General features: G+C 34.0%; 1 protein-coding gene across 1 annotated transcript in view; it reads left to right on the top strand.

Annotated features, from left to right (window-relative positions):
- The window catches only part of LOC112837894 (eyes shut homolog), a 159,306-nt gene that overhangs the window by 96,552 nt on the left and 39,327 nt on the right, over positions 1 to 23,427 (top strand). Inside the window, 1 exon segment of the mRNA XM_025890501.2 lies at positions 15,332 to 15,446. Coding sequence (XP_025746286.2) covers positions 15,332 to 15,446 — 115 coding nt within the window.

The raw sequence follows: 23,427 nt of genomic DNA, 5'->3' as shown, positions 1-23,427 counted from the left end.
GACATGTGATGATGGTAATTAAGGATCATGTTTGGGACATATTTCTGAAGAAGATTCAGTATTTTTCTGAAGGGCTGCATAAAAAGAGGTCAAGCATAATTCTAAGTTTATTTACTCCATTGAAAGTTTAGGAATAGAATTTTCTAAAATAGGGAAGTCTGTAAGAAGAGAAACATGATTGAGAGGGGTAGAAATCAAGAAATCAGTGTTGCACGTATTAGCTGAAACACATAATATAGCCAAGTGAAGACATTAAGGTAGGCTTTCAGGGATGCTAGTTGCTATTTTAGAGATGTCTGGGCTACATATATACATTTGAAAGCTAGCCACATGGAGATGGCATTTAAAACTAGAAAACTGAATGATTTTAGTTTACAGTGAGTCTTGATAGGGAATGAGAGGTTTGCAGACTGAGACTGTGGACCCAAGAGTTAAAGGAATGGAATATGAAGTTAAAATGTAGAAGTCCATGAGTTCAGGTGAAAAAAATACAAATAGTCATTACAGAAACTATAAAATATTTTAAGAATATTAAGACGATGGTAGACTTCTCAAAGTATGTGATTAGATCTAGTTAGAGGAAAGTGAAAATTGATCTATGCAATTGGCAATTGGAGACAATGTTTTATTGTTGCTTTGTGGTTTTTTTCTCAGTCTTTAGTTTTTAAAGGAACATTTTGACAGAATAATGGGAAAAATTCACTCCCTATATGGACCATCCAAACAAAACAAAACAAAGAAGAAGAAGAATGGGGAAAAATACTGATTATACTCAGTCTACAAGTGAATAGAATGAAAGAATTGGACTTTATCTATAAAAAGTAGCAGAAATATAAGTAATAGAGTGGCAGCTGAAGAAAGTTCAAAGTAGGTAATTTTAAAATATTACACAAGATAGGATGGGATATATATAGTATACAAGCAAAGGAGTTGGCTTTGATAGGATGGTGTATGTTACATCAGTTGTAATAGCAGGCAAAGTAGAATATTTGTACTTATAGAGGTGCTTTGAATATGTGGTGGGTAATCAATTGGAAACTGTCCTCTGATTAATTCCTCAAGTGAGGTAGGAAGCAAAGTGAGATGAGAAGATGTGAAATAGTTATACAGATGAGTAGGAGGGAAATAACATTATTGATATATATCAATAGAGATCCTAATTAAAGTGAAGAAGTAGTGAAGATTAATTTACAGTCAAGTGTTACATCCTCAAACCACATGTTGTTATTCATATGCCCACATAAAATAGCCTGAGTGTTGAATTAAACTAGGGTTGAATTTTGACCAGGCAACAATAATGGAGTGAGTTGGGGCAAATGATTTGAGGGTGTATGCAAGAAGTAAGTATAGAAATGGACCATGTAATATAATTTAGGTAATTATTGAAGTGATGACATGATAGGGGATAAGAGATATTGAAGTGTTGGTAGGGTCAGTGGATTATGAGGAATGGAGAATTGTTGGGGAGAAAAATGGACTAGAAGGAGTGAGTGAGCTGGAAAGAGAAATGAGGCTGTGAGTGGAATATGAAATACTTGAAATTAATATTAAGGAATTTAAGATTATAGAAGGAATAGAATTATGCATGATGGTAGTATATGGAATACTACAGTGGGAATAGGTTGTAATGTTAGGATGAATATTGAAATCTTCCTCAGTATCCTCCTCCAAAATGCTAGAATTTTAAGTGGATCAACTCTGCAGATATTGAAATAACCAAATAAGACTGGGATTATATTACAAAAAGATGTAATAAGCCGGGTGTTGAACATTAAAGAATTAGAGGGAATGCCCAGGAGGGTCAGCTATGAAAGAAACAGGAGGAGATATGAGTAGCATGGTTTGATGGCATCATCTTCAAGTAACTGAGATTAAGGAGAAGGATGGAACAGTGATCCTTTTGAAGACACAATGAGGAAAAAAGACACCTACCTGATCCAGCCCCTGAACTATGAAGGGTGAGGGAGAAAGAGTAGCCACCACTGAAAGATTAGAGTCAAAATGAAAAAAATGTATATAGAAATGATTGAGGGGAAAGATCCAAATGGTGAGGAAGGACTTGGGAGGCTCTGGGCTCTTGCGGTGTCTGGGATAAATGGTAACAAGGGGTTAACCATTATGGCCTCAAACATGGATCATGGTGGGGCATTAAGTTGGAGGTGTGAAGTCTTGTCAGAGCTCACAGAGCTCAGTGGACAGCCCTCGGAAGCTCCTCCAAAGGCAGTGCTAAAGTGGCATTTCTCTGTGAGCCCCATTCCATTTATATGAGTGGAAATGTCCAAGGCACTTCAGACCACAGTTCCAGCTAGGCTTTCTAGGATCCCTGATGGAGTGATCATCATCCTATTTGATGGAGGTGTAGAGGTAGTGAGCGAAGGGCATTGTGACCTGACATACAGGATTCTGAATCCTCCTCATACACTGGTTTGGGAAGCATTTTTAACATAAGACCACATAAAGGCTTTGAAGACTATCATGAACCATACTCTTAATATTGCCATCACACACACACACACACACACACACACACTCGCACACATACACAAATATGAAGACACACTTATCTATTCGAATATTTGCTGAATGCAATGACTCTAATTTTTCTATATATAAAGATAATCACATTCTGAACAATCAGAATGAAATGAGGAAACCTTAATCAGGAAATAAATGTTAGTAAAACCAGCTAGAGTATTTCGCTTACAACAATTTTTTCTATTCTAAAATCAATTGTTTAACAAATATTTATTGAGAGTCATCTTTGTAAAAGACACCATAAACTAGATATTGGAAATATATATATATATAAATACTATATCTTTAAAAAAAATAGAAATTTTGTGATATGCGTATTTTTGCTTTCTAAATTTTATTTTTTCCACCCAAGTTCTAAGATATTTCATGGGATAATGATGCTCTATTTTATTCTCACAGCTTATTCCTTTTTTAATTTTCCTTTTTCCTACTCACTGAGTTGCAATTAGAGCCTGCTTGCCCTGCTTAAGTGTCAATTCAATGTATTAACATACTTTTTTTGCCTCAAGTCAGTTTCAGCATTTCATTAGTTTGCATGATGTCTCACCATGTCAGCCATGGGTAGAATTAGGGTTTTCCTACAGTTTGTGTCACAAGCAAACCTAATTAAGCATGCGATGTGACTTTGAAATAGAACACTGTATACACAGAAATGTGTAGGTCAACATATTTCCTTTCAACATATAATAAAGTTATATTTTCACATTAAGTCTGAAAGATGTGTTTTAAAATAGCAATCACACGTTTGGATCAGAATTTGTTAATTAATGGAGGGCCTCCACTTGGTCACTGAGTAACTCTCAACTAATAGGAAACTTCAATTTCTTGGAGTTAATTATATCAAAAGCTGGCTGCTGCATTTTTCTTCTCTTGAAATCAATAGCCATATCTATAAGGCTAACTTCCTCTTTTGAATAAATCATTCTGAAATTTAGCATAGAAAAAAGTTTGTTAAAGTTTATAGTTTTATCATTGTAGATGCTGGTTATAAACTATATTACAATTGAGAATATCTAGGACATTATTGACATTTCCTCATCAAGAGTAGCTTCCACTACTGTTAGCATAATTTTATATTTTCAGGGAATTATAATTGACAGAAGTCATCCTCAAATCTGATCTCCTAAGTGCTTCATTTTGAGAACATATGTTCACATCAGTATGATCTTCATTGCATTAGTCCTGGACTTATTAATTTCCCTGTAAATAATAAATAATGAAACATGACAAAGTTAGTGCAGACCTCTGTGCATAAAGGTTGACTCAACATTGTGTGACTTCTAAGTTTTCCATGGCATACTTGATCAAATGAATCTTAGCACCATAGTGTTCTGCACAACATCAAATACTTCCTAATATCAAATAGTATTTTCCTATGCCTTCTGGATCACATGTTGTTAGCAGCAAATTCTCTTTTGTATGCTTTCTTTTTCTAACTGAACCCTGAGGACATATAGTTCCCTTAGGTACCTACTGTTCCTTCTTCCACAACCTGTGAAAGGAAATGTATAGAAAGCCTTGACCTTGTTATCATATCCAGACCATATTTGTTCCTCCTCCTGAAAAGCCTATCTATTTTTAGTATAGGACATTATCTATACTATTCCCTAACTCTTTGTTCCTTCCTCCCAAGGCTCCTTTTCAAGTATCTTTTCTTCTCTCAGTTCCTTCCCATCTCCTACTAAAGGCTTTAGCATCTCTGGCTTGCTGTCCTTTTCTCAACCACTGTTGTCATCTTCCCTGATGATTTTGATATCCATCTTGTAGATTCACCCACCTTGGTTTCTTATATTCTTTGACAATTATTTTGCAATGACTTTTCCTCTTCCTCCTGATCTTAGCAAATTTCCCATGGTCATATGTTATAATTTATCCTGACCTGTAATTGCACACCCTACAACATTTTGATTTAAGTTTCTACTCTCTGGTCACCAATTCATGTATTTCAAGTTAACTCATTTGTGTACTTTAACACCAATATTATGTATTTTTTCCCTACAACCAGCAGGCACCTCTAATAATTTGTTTGCACTCACTATCCTCTGCCCATCACCCTTGGCCTTGGTCTTCATTTTGCTTTTTACAAAGCATAGCCATATATCCATTCTTAAACTCCTTTTTTCTCTTTTACTATGTTCTATTGACCTGAAAACACAAAACCTGTTTAACTCTATATCCCATCCGGTAAACCTGGGTCCACTTTCTTTCATACATATCTAATGTGGCATCTCAAACTTAATATATTCCAAATTAATGGGTTGATTTGCAATCCCTGGATAAAACTGCTTTCCTGTCAGTGTTCTTTAGACTTATCTTTGATTTCTCTGTCTCCATCTCAGCCCACTTCTTGTCCATCATCAGCAAACCCTTTAAGTTCTCTCATAAATACATTTCGTGGATATGAACATTTTTATCCTTATGAAATCAACACCCTGGTTCAAGCCACCAAAAATTCTCATCTGGAACAGTTTGATAGCCTCCCACTTGACTGCCTTGTTTTGACTTCATTTAAGTATATGTAGGACATTGAATGGAAGCCTCACTAAGAAAGCAGTGATTTGAGTGAGGTGATGGAACATGCAACTCTTAGGAGGAAAAATGTCCGTGACAGAGGAAGTACCCTAAGCACAATCCCTGGCTCCTGAGATCACTCTAATGAGACCAGCAGGGGAAAGCAGGGGAAAGTAGTGAAAATGGAGAGGAAACCAGAGATAAAGACAGTTGCAGACCACGCATGCCACTGTAAGTCTTAGGATTTTACTCCAAGTAAAATAAGAAGTATTGCAGTGTTGCTGGCAAATGAAGGACATTATCTTTCTTATCTTTTAAAATGGTACTTTGACTGATGTGTTGAACTGTAGAGTGACATAGATAGATGTAAAGAGATCTATTAGGAGCTAATGCAGTAATCTAGATAGGAGAAGATAGTGACTTGGACCAGAATGGCAGAGGACATGTAAAGAAGTGCTTGAATTATGGATACATTTTTAAGATGGAATCAAGTGGATATCCCCTTATACTGGATTGAGTTAAAGAGAAAAAAAGTAAATATAATGGCTGTATAGTTTTTGGCCTGAACAATTAGAAAACAGAGTTGCCATCATCTTAGATGGTAAAACTACAGTTAAACTAAGTTTGAGATAGTTTGCTTCCTTATAATCTCTTCCACACAGGAAAGTGTGTTTGTTTGTTTGTTTGTTTTTTACATACGTTACTACCCTGATATTACCATTCAACAGATTTCCATAACATTTAAATAAAATATAAGTTATTTAAAATGTTTATAAGGTTAGCCATAAACTGCTTCTGCCTATCTCTCCACCATATTCCCTTTCATTACTCAATTCCTGCCACTTTGGTCCTTGAGTAGTTTCCGGAATACCTTAACATCTCCTACTTCAAGACTCTGTATTTGTTGGTCTCCTATTTAAAGGACATTTCCCCCAGAAACTATGGTAGCTTGATATACACATCATTGGGTGTTTTGCTCAATTGTCTTCCCAAAATTTCTTTCTTGTCAAACTTGATAAACATTCTGAAAATAGTTCTTCTCAATTACTCTCTCTACTTAAACTTATAGTGTTTTTTATAAATTATAAATCATAATATTATACATTATAAATTAGTATACATGCTAATTTTCATTAGAAAATACAGCTATTTTTGTCTAATAATATTGTTTTAAGGCTTAAAGAACTGTGAAATATGAATCATATATGTTTTGAGATCCAGACAATGACTCAATCTCTCAGTTTAAGCAGAAAAGATAAATTGATATAATGAGTAGTGTATAAGTTAGACATTTGTCTATGCCCTAACAAGTTACAGTAAGCATGCATATAGTGGTTTTGCAAAGCTTCTATTGTAAGAATAAGTCTATCTACCTCAAAGGGTTTTTTTCCAAGAAGTGGAATAAGTACATGACAGTGTTGAAATTGATACAAGTAACTCTGCTTCAGAATTTCCATCCATAGATTATGAAATCAAAGAAGACAAAAGTGAATCACAATGCTTTCTTTGTGACAAAAATTACAACTCACTTATAATCGAATGGTAAGGACTCAGAAAAAAAAATGTAGCTAAACCTCCTCCAAGTCTTCACACAAATGATAGGAGTATTTCAAGTTAACAAATTCAGAGAAAATTATTTAGAGTTACTTTATAACTATCTCCTTCCATTTCCTAGAATAGTATAGAGTTTGAAAGAGCCATTTCAGCAGCTAGAAAACTTTAAGCAAGAATATGCTCCCAATCCATAAGTGACACTGTTGACATACTATTTTTGAAGCTAGCTCTTTAAAAAAAATCAAATAATATTTAATTTTCAATTTTCATTTTTGTTGTTTTACAGAGTGGTTACTTCATTGTTTCAATACATTTCCTAAATAATTTTCCTACCAATTATTTATAGAAGCATTGCAACATTTCATTTTTAATTTTATTAAGCTTATGTTTTCCTTGTGGTTTTGAAAAATATATTTTAAAAACTGGCATTTAAAATATGGTAATTATTTAGGTTCATTGATTTTTATTTTATTTTGTGAATTCTCTACACTTTAAAAATAAATATATGTAGTAAATGCCAGTATTACTACATTAGATGAAGTATTTGTCAAAATGCTGGTGATGAAATTTGCTGTTATTACTCTGTTTTATTCAATGCAGTGTCCCCAAAAGAGCCTAACACTTCTCATTAAAACCAGTAGCATGTATTCCATAGGTCACTGAACAAAGTTTGGGATACTCTATCCAAAAAATAGAGTAAAGCTAATTGTCTAATGAATATTGGCTTAATTGACAAACTGTAACCCAAAAATGGAGAGACATTTCAGGTAGTTATAGGAAATCATTTTGGGAGGAAAAAGAAAAGGAGAAGATAAAAGTGTGTTTTATTTTCTCCTAGCTTTTCCACTAACATATTTTATTTCCATTATCTTTCTTTTCTTTTCCTTACATCTATCTTATTCAGGCCCTCTGTTCTTCTATATATTAGCTCCCTTTTTACCACTAAAAATAACACCTTAGATATTTTCATCACAATTATTTACATTTCTCTTATCCTCTAGTTTCACAAAAATATTTACTGTTTCCTACTACTTTAGTATTTATTATAAAACAATAGTTTTATACAAAAATATAATTATACACTGGCTATTCCATGAACATAGTGAACTGAACGGCATTTCTTTCTCCTCTCCCCATACTTAAAACAGCTGACTTCTTTGACCAAAATGATTTCTAGACACCTTGATCAGCTAAAATAGGTTAGGTTTTAGCTTCCCTGACTATCTCAACAGAAGCAATTTGTGCAGCTTCTCTTGCTTTGCGAGCTAGGAAGCATTTGTAAATTAGCAGAGGGACAACAGAACAATAACCAGAAAATAGCAGCTACTTCATCAGTATAAACACTTTGACTATTTGAGGGTAGGTCAGAAATCAACCTACTTACTTGTTCTTGTTCTCCTTTGCCATAAAGAGTCAATTACGTTCTGAATTTACAGAGGGTAGACTCTCAGTGAGAGTTTGCTCAGTGATACCAAGGAGGAAAGAGGCCAGATCTTTCCGGCCTCAGAGACTGTAAGGAGAGGACTGATGTCCTGGTTGCTTCAACTTTCTTGGCCCAATTTCTCCTTCCATTCACTGAAGGATACTGCACTTAAGGCACTGAGTTAGCAAAGAAAAATTCTGGATGCAAGAGAGGCCAGAGACAGGAGAAGAGCATGAGTTAAAATAAAACGATCACAACTTGAGGATATTAGAATCTCTGGAGGAGAGAGAGGTCATATAAAATTAGATAACTGTAGTAACAATAAGTGAGAAGATTCCAGAGGAGGGCACATAGATATACATACTTATCAAGACTACAACTAAAAAACATACTATTCAATTAACAACATGGATGGAAAATTGGAAGGAAAGTGGTAATCCAAATTATGGAAATCTTGAATGCTTTATGGAAGAAGTATTTTAAAGTAGAGAAAAGAGTAAATACATGGGGATCTGCTTTTATCTTCATGTACATACGTGACCTCACCCTAAATTTATCCTGGTCTTATGAAATAGTAATTGCCCATGAAGCTGTCCCTGATGCAAACTTTGGGAAAACAGCAACAACCTGTGCTTGCCATACACTGTAACTGCCAAGTTACACAGTAACTTGCCACTGTAACCAAACCTTCTCTCTTTAAATATTCTTTATCTAAGTCTTTATTTCCTGTCCTCTACCATGAGGAAAGAAAAAAAAAAAACTTTTTCACTGAATATGCACCATGGCTAGAAAAATAACTACCTACAGAAGGAGCTCAAGGATTATTTATTGAAGAGCTTAATGGATGAATTAGTTAATGAATCATGATGAAGAAACTTGAGGATCTTGGAGAATAGATCAAGGAGATCTAACGTATGAATGATAGCAGCTCTAGAAGGAATAAAAGAACATATGGAGGAGAAGCAATAATTAATCAAATTGTAGAATATTTCTCTGACCTGGAGCAAGGGCTGAGTCTGAGTGTTGAAAACACTCTATCCAAGCTAGATTAATGATAAAAAACACACAGTGAAATATCTATCAAGCTTTAAGGCAGGAAAAAATAATTTTCCTACAAAGGAAAAGTAATCAGCATGACATCATATTGTTTATTTTCAACACTAGTTGCTTCAGGACAGTGGTATAACATTTATAGCTTTAGAAAGCATCTATAGACCACGTAGAGAAAATACTGCCTCCTCCAAATCTTACACATGACTACTATATATTGGATGGTGAGAAAAATATTTATATTTATGCAATCAGAAAACCTATCACCCAGGTAACCTATCTGAAGAAGATAACTGGAAAATATGCTTTCTAAATATAAAATGGACTAGAGTGAAAATTTCGAAAAGGGGATGTGGATTAAAAGTGAAAATTAAAATGTGCGTGCATGTATGTGTGTACATGTGCATATGTACACATACATGTTCATATACTCACATAGGTGAGTGTAGATAGATAATAATAGAATATCAAGGTGTATATAGGTGTTAAAATAGGGCTCCTGAAGCAGATGGGACATCCGGGGAGGAAATTGTATTTAAGGTCTAGAACTAAAAGAAATAAATTATGTGAGCAAAGCCCTGGGATTTGTTAGTGGATAGGAAAGTAGACATCATGAAGAAGAAATATGGGGTTACAGGAAGAAAATTATGTATCCAGATTTGTGAAACAATTAACTTTTGTTGCCCCCCCCATAAAAACATAGTAAACATTATGTGATTGGCTTTACATCAAAGAAATATAAGTTTACCATTAACGGAATGTAAATGTTTTGGAGCCTTTCTTTTCTTTTCTTTTTTTGGGGGTGGGGAGCTTTTCTGAACTATGAAGAGCAGAAGAGAGGAAGGAAGGAAGGAAGGAAGGAAGGAAGGAAGGAAGGAAGGAAGGAAGGAAGGAAGGAAGGAAGGAAGGAAGAAAGGAAGAAAGGAAGAGATGGGAAAAAGAAAAAAAAAAGAAGAGGAAAGGATCTCTGAAACCCTAAAATAATATTTCTGTCCAACAAAGAGAATTTATCTCAGGGGTAGAAATGAGTACCAGTGCCTGGATTCATTCATGGATCTCTTCTCCTGATTGTAAAGAGCTATATGTAAACCGAAAGGACCTAAGTATGCAGACCTCTGCTATGAGACTCTTCTAAATGCATGGATCTCTGAGGTTGAACAGTTCCCTAGCAACTTTATAGGAACAGTTTGAGTAATAAAGGTTATCAGTGAATTCAGCAAAGCCAAGGGCAGTGGAAAGCTGAGAAGCAGCCTGAGTTGACCATAGTATTGGCATGCACAGTAGAAAGTCTGGCATGGTTAGGGTCAAAAAGACGTGAAGGTATTGGCAGTAAATTTGACGCAATGTTCTGGGAAGAGTGGCAGCTGTTGTAGTAGAGCCTGCATGAAAGGTTAATGCTGTAGTTCAGGCCCTGGTGGGTTTGAATTTATGAAATGATCACAGTGCAAGGAGAAGCAGAGGCATGAGCAGCACCATGGATTTACATGATCCCACATATACCAGTGGATGGCAGATAATGGGAGGGAACAGCATTTTTGAAGGTAAAGAGATGAGGCTTCCCCTTAATTTCAGATAAAGGTTTACCTGACAACTTTCTCTCTCTGAAGCATCTCAATTTCACTTTTTTTTTGAACTTCATTTAAAAAGATTTAAGTTAATCATAGTCTCCAGTATAATAACATATTACCATTGATTCATACAAGGCTTCTTTCATTTTTTATACTTGGTTGTTTATTTTCTTTCATTCCTGTTCCCTACTTCCAGTCTCCTGATTTTCACTCTTAAGTTTTTGATACTTCTGAATATTGATAACTCTTACAAATTCCTTCATGATCTGTTTCTCCTCTCATCTTTTGCTACTCTAATTATTTACTTTGAGCTCTAGTCATGGAGAACCACTTGAGTTGCCTAAGAACAGCATGTTTCTTCTCAGTTCAACAGTAATAGGATAGCACAAAATCTACACTTTATGTATGAAAAAAACTAACTCGGTACTAAATTAGTTAAATAAAATATATATTTTTAAATATACCAAATTCTGATAACTGGCATACATTTTCTAAGGATCAAAACTTACATATCATGAGAATCATCTATTTAATAGGAATTGGAATTCTTCATCCATATAAATAAATAAGCCTAGCATCTTTTAGTTAGTTCCACCAAATATTTTGTTCTATTCAGCTATTCTTATTTTTATTCAATTTTGGCAATCTATATTTTAACATAAACGTTTTAGCATATTTGCACTGAGGAATATGTAGTGTTGTTAGCTTCCATTTGTCCTCATATTCCCTTTTGCATTTTTATTTTTGTGTATTTGTGTTCTTTCCCTTGATTTCTTAATTACACGTTCCAGAAAAATATCTATCTCATGATCTTTTTAAATAAATGACTCTGGCCTTATTAATTGTAGTACTTGTCTCTTGATGTGAAATGTAGTCAGTGTAATTTTGTACTAAATCTTCATTTAAAATAAGATTATTAGGTTCTGTACATGTCCTGTAAAAAAACTTTAAAAAAATCAGTTTTGCTTAATATTGTAATGTCATAGGGAATGTGTAAGTAGGCCAGTATAGTTTATTTTATCAAGGTAGAAATATGAATGAAGAAAGGGTAGAAAAACTCAATATAATAAAATTTACAGATTTTTTAAATTGCCAAATATTAGCTATTGTGTTCTGATATTCACACAGACCAGTTCATAAAATGTGTTTTTGCCCTTATCAAACTGTTAAAATATTCTGATTCACTGTGCTTTAAGTGTTCATTTTTTATATTTTCTTTTTCTTTCACTTTTTGCTATATATTCTCAAGTATGAATTGTACCCTACTTTTAACATTTTTGGGGGGAATGAGGTGACAATTCAGACTTTATTGTTTATATTGAACATATTTTATTTCTATCTACTTTTATTTCAAAGCACTTCTTTCTTAACTCATTTGGCTCTATTTTAATTTTTGTTAGCCACTAAATCATCTCCCTATTTATATACTATCTCACCATATTATCTTCTATATTGTATTTCATAAAAAGTCTTATCTGTTTAACTTATTGGGCCAAACTGTTGATTTTATTTGAAATTTCTCTTTTCTTTTATGTATTTTCTCTTTATCTTTAGCATCTTTCATCTTTACTTGCACTTTTGTAATAGAATTTCTCAAAGTGTCCGTATTATTCTAGAGTTTGTTTTTATTTATTTTTCTTTGTCTTTGTTTTCTCTGGTTTAAATTCTTAAGAATACTATTTAAGCCTTTTCTTTCCCTGGCTGCAGGCTGAGTTGTTAGGATATCATTAGGATGAGATTCAAAAGCTCCTCTTAGATTTCAAACTATGAGTAGGAATTTAGACATGGAGGGTTGATAGCATGTAACTCAACAGAAAAATTTTCTCATTATGGGTTTCCTCTGCCTTTGGGTTAAACCTCCCTGGGCCAAGTACTAAAGATGGTGTTTTGGGGCTTCCTTCTTAGTATATTGTGAGAGTGCTAACACTTCGGCACAATATTTCATAATTAGTAAGTTCTGCTTTGTTTAGAAACATCTTTCTCAGAGTTGCTGCTCCCTAATCTTCATTCAGCAACCTGTTGATCTGATCTCATGAAGGACTGAATATTAGTTCTTCATTTAATTTATAGCTCTGATCCTTCTCTTTGGAAACCATACTCCAGAACAATATAAGACCAAACAAGACACATGTCCTTAGCTAGTCTTGGACAGTTTGACTCCTCTCTCAAAGGAGAATTGAGACATGATAAGTACAACTCACCAAAATTTAAGGATATTCTGGTGTTTCCTTATTCCTGCTACTCCTTATCCCCAGTAGGAAAGGGTGGGAATGATACCTTTCACAACAAAGTGGTACTTGGAGTAATTTCTGGCTTTCTAGGTAGATCCTCAGAACGAGGGAAGTAAGGTAAACATGTCCTAACAGGTTTTATTAATAGAGTAACAGATACAATACTTTTAAAGTTAAGACCATACTTAATTTTATTAACAGCTCTAAAATTAGTTATATGACCAAAGTAAATCTCTTAACTTCTCTGAGTTTGTTCCTTCATTTAATATAGTGGTAATGATATGTATCACATGGGATTTATGAGGATTGAATGAGAAAATAGAAAATAGTGTTAAAACAATTAGCCTAGTTGCTGGTACATAGTAGGTGCTAAAGAAAATGGATGGTATTCCTGACATAAATGAAGGAATGGTTTAATTCTACAAGGTGCCAGTGCCAGGCTATACCTTGAAGAGTAGGAAAAGATAATTATTAAAGTATTTTACTGATGTTATTTCAGTTAAACTGTGTCAACATGGCCTTTGATTCCTTCTTTTATGAAATTATCCTGTGTCCTTGTAAGATATTTGAAATAATTAATATATGATATAATTCACTTCGTTATTAAATCAGTTTGTAACAACTTAGTCTTAAGAAATATTTTGGGGGCTTCTGGATGGCTCAGTCGGTTAAGTGCTTGACTCTTGATTTCGGCTCAGGTCAGGAGGTCAAACCCCTTGCTGGGCTCTGTGCTGGGTGTGGAACATACCTAAGATTCTTTCTCTCTCTTTCCCTCTGCCCCCACTTCACACGCACTCTCTCTAAAAAGAAGAAAAAAAAGTATTAGTTTGGCCTTAAAATCTCTAGTATCTACTTTAGAGAGATACATTGTCATTTAATTTGGTGCTCCATTCACTTTCAATAGAAAGTTTACTAAATGTGATTTAAAGTACAGGAATATTTCTCACAAATTAATGAGAGTGAGGGCAAAGAAGACAGTACACCATGTATTCTTAGCAACTTATTGATTGCAGCTAATGAATTGCAGTAACCTGGAATCCAGATTTGTTTTGTGTGTCTCAACCTATCTACAGAGATGCTATCAGCTAGGAACACCTGGGGCACTCACCAGGGCTGATAGTACTCTTGGCAGCCTCCATATACGTTTCCCCCACAGGAGCCAATGTTGTGGCCTCTGTGGTTCTTATGCTTGCAAGATGCACTTAGCATCAACCATCAGTGATCTTTGATAAACAAGGTTTATTACTCAAGTCCTGGGGTGTACAGGGCGTACCCACAGCAAGAAAGAGAAACTATGTGGACCTGGGGTTGTTCATTTATTGGGGTCAAGAGTGGGGCACGTACGGTTTCACAGATTCACTCTTTACTGGTGAATTTAGAAGGAAAGAATGGGAATTAGAAAGTGGGAAAGGAAGTGGCCAATTATTTGGTTACACAGAGATTTGTATAAAGGGAATTTCATGGGTGGGGAAGACCTGTCTTCTTATCTCGTTGTGTAGCTAGTCTCTGTGTCATATAGATGGCAATATGTTTATTTGAGATGGGTGTCTGAAATGGATGCCTTGGCAATCAAAAGCTTAGTGTCAGTCATTGCCATTACAATCAAAAAAGCTTATGAGGGAAATGGGAGGGGGAGATGAACCATGAGAGACTATGGACTCTGAAAAACAAACTGAGGGTTCTAGAGGGGAGGGGGGTGCGAGGATGGGTTAGCCTGGTGATGAGTATTAAGGAGGGCACATTCTGCATGGAGCACTGGGTGTTACACGCAAACAATGAATCATGGAACACTACATCAAAACTAATGATGTAATGTACGGTAATAACATAACAAATAAAAAATTAATTAATTAATTAATTAATTAAATCAGTTAACATAAAAAAGTCTTATTCCTAGGCACTTACAGTACAAGATTGCTTTATTTAGAAAAAAAAAGGTAAAGATGACTATAAATAAAACCCTATAAGTAGCCTATGACCATACTATTACTGTTCACTGTAACTCTTTATACTATGTCTCAAATTTACGTGTGTCATTAAATCCTTGTAGCACCTCATCAGTACATAATGGCTTTATTAAGCACTAGAAATCTCACTTGTCACCCTTTTTACACATTTTAAAAAATTGTTTTATTTATTCCAATAGTTTTCCAAAACCTATATTTTATTGTTAAATATTCAGTTAGGCCAAAATTAATTTTACTATTAAATTCTTAAAAGATAATATTAAGACTATTAAATGAATGTAGTTTACTCTGATTCTCACTAAATGGATCATTTTTTCTCCTTTGCTAGGAACACAAGCATGCATAGACAAAATTAATGATTAAAAATATCAGGTAATAATATATGTTGTATGTAATTTAAACAAAGCATTATTATTTTTGTCAGACTGTTAATAGGCTTTTGTGAAAATATTTAAATTGTAACTTTTCTTATTTATGTGGATGTATTTACAGTTGTTTGCCAGGATTTACTGGAAAAAACTGTGAGAAAGTAATTGACCACTGTAGACTGCTCAACATCAATTGTCTGAATGAAAGATGGTGTTTCAATATAAGTGGAAGATTCATAGTAAGTAATTTAATACATGGCAGTGTAATTTAGCACTTGAAAATACAATAGCTTCAGGCAGTCTGTATTTCAAATGCTAAATTAATCTAAACCAGAGAATTATATCTTTATATGTATATTTAAACATGACATATAAAGTTTAGTAATGGAGGAGTGCCTGGGTGGCTCAGATGTTAAGCATCTGCCTTCGGCTCAGGTCATGATCCCAGGATCCTGGGATCAAGCCCCGCATCGGGCTCCCTGCTCTGCGGGAAGCCTGCTTCTCCCCCTGCTTGTGTTCCCTCCTTCCCTGTGTCTCTCTCTGTCAAATAAATAAAAATCTTAAAAAAATAAATAAAGTTTAGTAATGGAGATTTTTAACTTGTAAGAATTATGTTGGAAGGGCATTAACAAGAGTTCTAGGCAGTGTGTTTATTATAAAATAAGTGTATAGCTAATTGAGTCCTGGCAATATATCTCTGTATATGTAAAACCACAGTTACTAACGCCATAAGCACTTAAACTAGATGGAGAATAAAGTTAGTGAGGTAGTTAGGATATACAAATATGCTTTTTATTGGTGGATAGTTTTTGAAATGACTTTACATGTACACAATGGGTGTGTGACAGACAGTAAGTCATATCCTACAACTCAGCATTTCCACTTTCAGGTATGTCTATTGGAAAAATTATCAGGTATGCACTGAAAGAGACATATACAAGAATTTTCACGCCAAATTTGAAACAAACTTAAAGCGTACTGTATGGTGATTAACATAACATAATAAAAATAATAAATAAATAAATAAACAAACAAATAAATAAATAAATAATTTTTTTTTAAAAAGCTTATGGATAAGAGAGTGGAAAAATTTATCATGATACCATGGGATTACAATGAGTGGTTAAAATAAGTGAACAATAGCTACATGTATTAATACTTTTAATATCAAAACATAATGTTGAATTTTAAAATCTTATTGAAGACTGACATAGATAGCCTGATAATGATTAATTAAAATTTTTATACACAAGAAAGTTAATACTTCCTATGATTGATAAATATATAGCAAAAGTATAAACACACATATCAGAAATATACACACTGGCTTTACTAGAAGGGCTCTCTATAAAGAGAAGTGGGGAAAAGATCACTGAGAGTACAGAAGGAACTTCTAATCCATTTATGATGCTTTATTTCTTAAAACTGTTTTGGTAAATAATGACAGTAGGATTATGGCATTCATTTTATTGTTTTCTCTAAATACAAAATATTTTAATAAAATATTTTTAAAGTAATGAAATTTCATATTTTAGCATATGTTTCCAGAAGTATACACATAAATTTGTCCATGATTCATTTTATAAATTGACAATGTTATTATGCAAGAACATATAGGATAAGAACATAACATTCATTTTGCAGCTATAAAACATTGATATTATAGCATGTCATTTATGGTCATTATTTCACTTGATCTTCACATAAATACCATTACATTTTATAGAAAATTAAAATGTCTATTGAGCTTTTAATATTTTCCCAAATTCATACATATTGGTAAGGATGGATGAAGCTAGATTTAAAACTTACTCCAAGCAACTCTACAACTCATACTTTTAAGTACAATACATAACTACTTTCAGTATAAAAAATGTACTAGCATCTCTTTTTCCTTTAAAATATATTTACCCTTTCCTTAATAGGAGATTGTCTAATTGAAATGTCTTTCCTGCTTTGGTTTGAATTTCTTTTATATTATACTATTCATGTTTGGGCTTTGGTTTCTGTTTTGTCTTGAGATAGTCTCTGAGAATTTATCTCTGACTTTTATTTTTAAATTTCTCTTCCTCCACCATCATTTCTTCCTGGAAAATATCACCTGTTCTTGTATGTCAACAATTATCTCTATGTTACTGACTCAAATCCAGTTTTAATTTCTTTTTTAAAGAACTAGACTGGACTTATCATCACCTCGCCAAATCTGCTTTTTCTATAATTCTACTTTAAGTTTAATGACTTTTCACTAGATAAAATATTAGCAAGAAGGAAATGCTATTGGCCTTCACATTCGGTTAAAATTTAGGTGATGATGAAGATAATGTGCATTACTAATGTTTTTAACACTATAATATTTTTTCAAAAATATGTTTTTCCCTACTGATTAATAATCTTAGTTATGGCTATATCGAAGTTTTGAAATAGTTTATATTCAATTGACATAATTTATATTTTCATGATAATTAAGTTCAATGTGCTATATTAAAGAAAAGAAAATAAATATTATAGTCAAATTATTTTTAGCTTGTAAATATAAAATGCATTTTTGGATTTTTTAACTGATATTTGTTTTTCTACTCTAATTTTGCATTATTAACTTTTGAATATATCAACCAAATTCAAAGAGACTATATGATAAACTATAATATTTTAGGAAGAGATTTGAACTATTTCTCCTCCTGTTTGGAGAAAACAAATATATTTATATTCAGAGGAAAGAAGAGAGCAGGCATAATGCAAGCAAAATGATACACTTAAATTCAACTATATCCAGAATCACAGTAAATATAAATTGATTACACACTTCAGTTAATAGGCGGAGATTATTAATGGTACCTGAAGCAAAACTCAATTGTTGAAAAGATACTCATTTAAAAAAAATAGAGACATATTGAAACTAAAATAATGAGAGAGATATATAAAAATTAGACAAAATAAATACTGGTGTAGTTTTATTAATAAGGTAGATTTCAATATCAGGAACTATCAAAGATGAAGGGCTTTATTTCACAAAAATAAGTGGGTCAACTAATCATACTGAATTATACATTTAATAAAAGAGATTCAAAATACATGAACCAGAAATTGACATAATCCAAAAGAGGAATAAGTAAAACTACAATTATAGTTGAGAGATGAATACTTTCCTTTCAGTAATTGGTAGAATAAGTAGACAGAAAATCAGGAGGGATATACAAAATGTGAACGGTACTATCAATCCACTCACCTAAATGACTACAAAATGGCACACATGACAGTTGCAGATTATTTACTCTTCTCAACAACACATGTACCTTATTCAGAGGCCTTTTTCATTTTGGGGGAGCAGAGGGCCGTAGCTGGGGCATTTCCTGTGTGCCTCCAGGGAGACCTCTTTATATAGGGGGGCCTTGACTGAGCCACATTTCTCCACATTGACTTAATACTTTTCCACCCCTAGGCCTCTTTCTCTACCTCTCCACCAAGTCCGTAGTCAAGAGCCTTTTCTTCAGGACAATGAGAGGTTTCCTTCATCCAGCTGCAGCCACTGGATCTTGCCTCATGTTGTTCCTCTGGGGAGAAAAATACCTGGAGCCTCTTTGTTCCTGTTAACGGCACTGTGGCAATAACTGAATAAATGCTGTAATTCTAACTGTAATTTGGGCTTAGATGTGTATATTTTCACTTTGGCTCTATGCCCTAAGTGATCTCCTTGACCCTTGATTGCTTGTCAAGAAATTAAAAAACACTCTGGGGCGCCTGGGTGGATCAGTTGGTTAAGTGACTGCCTTCGGCTCAGGTCATGATCCTGGAGTCCCGGGATCGAGTCCTGCATCGGGCTCCCTGCTTGGCAGGGAGCCTGCTTCTCCCTCTGACCCTCTTCCCTCTCGTGCTCTGTATCTCTCATTCTCTCTCTCTCAAATAAATACATAAAATCTTTAAAAAAAATAAATAAAAAACACTCTATCATAGTGGGGTATATTTGTTACTTCATGAAAAATTATATGTATACTATATCAGTTATTTTTAAAGAAAAAACAATAAATTTCAATGGTAGATTTTTATAAATAATCTTTAAATAAAAAATGCAAATGGAAAATAAGCACACTTTTAAAATGTTCAAATCGATGAAATATCATTTAAGGCAGTATGGACATACCATTTTATACTTTTCCATCAAAACACAAAAGTATACATATTTAATGCAACAGTATTATCACATGTATTCAGGGAAAATAGGACCACCAGTTGGCAATTTAGAGTATATACCTAAAATTTTTTCATCTGTAATAATTCAGAAATACCTGAAAATACCTGTAATAATCTAGAAATACCTGAAGTAAGAAAGCAGTATTATATTAAACATGTGAGAAAATATTCACTATATTGTTGTTTATTTTAGAATAGAAATAATCAAATTAAGCAACAAGAATAGCTTAAATATTATAATGTGTCCCTATAATAGAATACACCTCCAATTTAGACTATGTTTTTCAAGTGTATTGGGATATTTGGAAAATACTCAGATCAAAATATCTGATGAAAAATAGCTATATTATTCTAACTGTAATTTGGGTTTAGATGTGTATATATAAGGTATTTATCTTCTTGTAATAAAATAAAATATGTATTTCCTGTGTTGTGGGAAAGGTCAACAGGCATGGCAGCACTACTCCCACAGAGATTATCCATTCGGTTTCACCTCCCAGAGTGTTCAGACATCATGAAAGCTTATATATCAAGAGCCCAGGCATTTCCAGGCAGTAAGAAGTGCAGGGGGTTGGGGGAGCCAGTTAGATGGCACAAGGTGATATACTTTCTGACTTACCCATCCCCATAATCACTCAAGATGTGTCATTTTAAATAAATGTAAATTTTCCCTATAGATTTGCATTGACTTAATGGAAAGAGTGAAGTATATGAGGCCTGTAATCTATATAGTCTAGGAACAAGTTAATACACACAGGGTCAGGGAAGCAGGGAGCCACAGAGAATCATGGGGAAGAATGGCTTAGGGAATCACAGAGAGGCTCTGAGTTAAAATCCAGATCTAACTTAACACCAAGGTTAACCAGAGTTGCATTGGCCAGTGGAGCCTGGATGATATTTGTATTGTACAGATATGCATAATATGGGATAAAAGGAAATAAACCAACAATGTGACAGTGGTCCACTCCTGTTAATGGAATTAGATGAAAATTATAATCAGAAAAAATGATTTATTTCTTTTGAATATACATTTAATTGTAGTATTATGAAGGATAAAGCATATTCCATAATTACTTTAAGATTAGGAAGTTTATATTAAATGCAATAGGATGGACAATATTAAGGGTAAAAAAATGTATGTCAGAACCTTATTAATTCTAAGATATGCCTCTCCTCATGAATTAAATTTCCCTTTTTTAATTCATTTTCTCTATAATTAAAGTGGCAGAAGGATGCTGAACTTTCTCACTGAAATTGTGGTGAGGAATTTCTAATCAAGCACTTTCACAATGTCAATATTAATCTCAATATTAATAATATAAATAGCCCCCTTGATAAAACAATTGTTACTTCCCAAATGAGAGTCAGATTTCTAATAGCCACCAAAAATAAATCACTGAAAAAAATTAAGAACTCAAACAGGGAGAGAACTGTTCTGATTGTCATTTTCATGTTTATAAAAATGAAAAAATTACAGCCACTAAATTAAAAATATGATTGATACTATGCACACAATAAACTAAAAATATAGTCACTGTGCAATTAAATGCTATTTACATCGCCTCATAGCAATGATTCAGTGTTTCTTAGAGTTTCAATGATTTACTAATATATTTAATTTCATTTTTAATAGATATTATACATGGTTAGAGCCACAGTTTCTGGTCTGTGCCTATCCAAATATTTTATAACTTCCTAATGTTATGACAGAATTGTTGACTGCTGCTTTTTATACCATCAAAGAAAATACCATGAGAGCTTTATATACAGCTCCTGTGGTTCTCTTCTTTTATAACTGGTTCAGGGATGCAGATATAAGAAAGTAGTTTATGTTTTATCTCATCTTTTTAAGTTTCCTATAAGGTTTCACTAGGAACCAACAAAAAAACAAAATTTAAAACTCATCTAGTTTAACTTTACCATCTGTTTCATTCCTCTTTTCTATTTCCATCCTCTAGTTAAATCTTTTTTTTTTTACAATAATTTTCAGCAAGCGTGACTTATGCAAAGTCATACTGAACACTGAGAGAAGTAAAGCTCAAATTAGAATTCCATATGAATACAATTTGCATTTGGGGTAGGAGTTAGAGTTTTAAAATTTTAGTTGCAACAACAGAAAATCTGAACAGAATATTTCTCTCTCTCTCTCTCAATCTCTCCCTCTCTCTCTCTTTCTCTCTCTCTCACACACACATATGCACACAAGAATTTGAAGGCTCACAAAATTAGGACTTTCAGGTGCTAGATCAGGTAAGCATTGCACCAGAGGCTCAATGTTCATATTCCTTCTAGCTCACACTAAAATAGCAACAGTGCCCTCGAAGTTCTCAGAAGAAACCAGGCGTACTCTGTTCTGCCTCAGGGCCTTTATCTTAAAGATTTTGACCCAAATTTCTGGTTTGTAGAGTTCTCCATTCTGTTTAGGTATTTTCTCAAATGTTTACCTTTTCAGTGAGTTCTTCCATAGACACCCAGTGGAAAATGTTAAATACTTCTGGGTTCATATGTGTCATCTCCTTTTTTTAGTTTCTTCTTAACAACCATTGCCATCCAGTTTCCCAGATAACAGTATAGTTCTTCACATATCTTTTTCATTGTCTATAAGTGTATATTAGGCTGAAATTTAAGCTCTATGTAGGCAGATATCTTTGTTCCTTTGTACAGGACTACCCTTCTTCCAGAGAAGGCAGCAAAGTTTCAGCAAAGGCAAGTCATGCCAAGTGTAGAAAATGGGAACCTCTTTGGAAGGATGCTTCTATGTAGGAAGAACACAAACTCCACAAATTGACTAATAGGAGACATCTCTCTTAGTAATAGGGTAGTCAAAGCTAACTTGACATGGAATTTGACATGGGACATTAGGTGAAGACGGAAAGAATTATGTGATACACAAAATGCCCCTCAATGTTGGTGTTTTTTAATGTAAAAAAAATGTAAAGGTCAACAAATCAAAGAAAGGAATGTTGGATAAGCTAAATATGTTATAGACACTCAAAATATTAGTTTGCACACATATACAAAATGAAAAAAATCAAATATTTACACTATGATCCGCTACTAAAGCCTAAGTTGAACAGAAAAGCTGAAACTATGTCCTACTGGCCCATAACTATCCTAAGCTCCTAAAGGTACCTTGTAATTGTACCCTCAACTAGAAAAATACAGCAATATGTTCATTCTTTATCAATCCTCAGAGACATTTCTTGAGGTTTAGAGAATGGATGGATAGTGCCATAGTTTGTGGTGAGAGATACAGACATCTCTGGAAAAGTATAGGTAAGGTCAAATACAAAAGATCCCAGAGCAACCAAGTGTAATTTTTGTCCCCTGGGGGATACTCGTCAGTGTCTAGAGACATTTGTGGTTGTCACAAATACAGATTGAGTCTGCTCCTGGTCCCTGTCTTAGCAGCTAGGCTTGTTGCTAAGCATCTTGCAATGGACATAACAGCCCCCACAACGAAGAAATATCAGGTCCAAATATTTATACCACTGTGGTTGAGAAAACTGGACTTAGGAAGTTTAGGCTGTGTAAATTGGAGAATAGGAAAACCTGTGCACAGAAAGAAAAACAGTCTTCATGAAAGTTAAAGAACCTCAGACTTACAGAAGAGAAGCTTTTGTCTCAAACTAGCAGACCCCTAGCATAAGATAACATTCCAAATTGAAAAACATTTTTTCTAGTTTATGTGGGCACTGCAACTGAGTTAGGTACCTAGAGTTGGTTAAATCAAATTGCTTTCTTCCTTTTTTGGGAATAGACTAGTTACTTTCAGTTCAGAAAGTATATATGCTGGTTGGTCACAAACTCTGCTTTTCAATCCTTCCCTCTGAAATACTGACTTAGGGATGCCTGGGTTGCTCAGATGTTTAAGTGTCTGCCTTCCGCTTAGGTCATGATCTCAGGGTCCTGGGATCGACTCCCGCATCGGGCTACCTGCTCCGTGGGGAGCCTGCTTCTCCCTCTGCCTCTGCCTGCCACTCCCCGTGCTTGTGCTCTCTCTCTCTCTCTCTGACAAATAAATAAATAAAA

This window comes from Callorhinus ursinus, unplaced genomic scaffold (genome assembly GCF_003265705.2).
Source record: "Callorhinus ursinus isolate GAN/ISIS: 27379988/994484 unplaced genomic scaffold, GSC_fseal_2.0 scaffold22, whole genome shotgun sequence".
In the NCBI taxonomy this organism is placed as follows: domain Eukaryota; kingdom Metazoa; phylum Chordata; class Mammalia; order Carnivora; family Otariidae; genus Callorhinus; species Callorhinus ursinus.
Note: the sequence above shows the minus strand (reverse complement) of the source record. Positions and strands in the feature narration are given on the sequence as shown.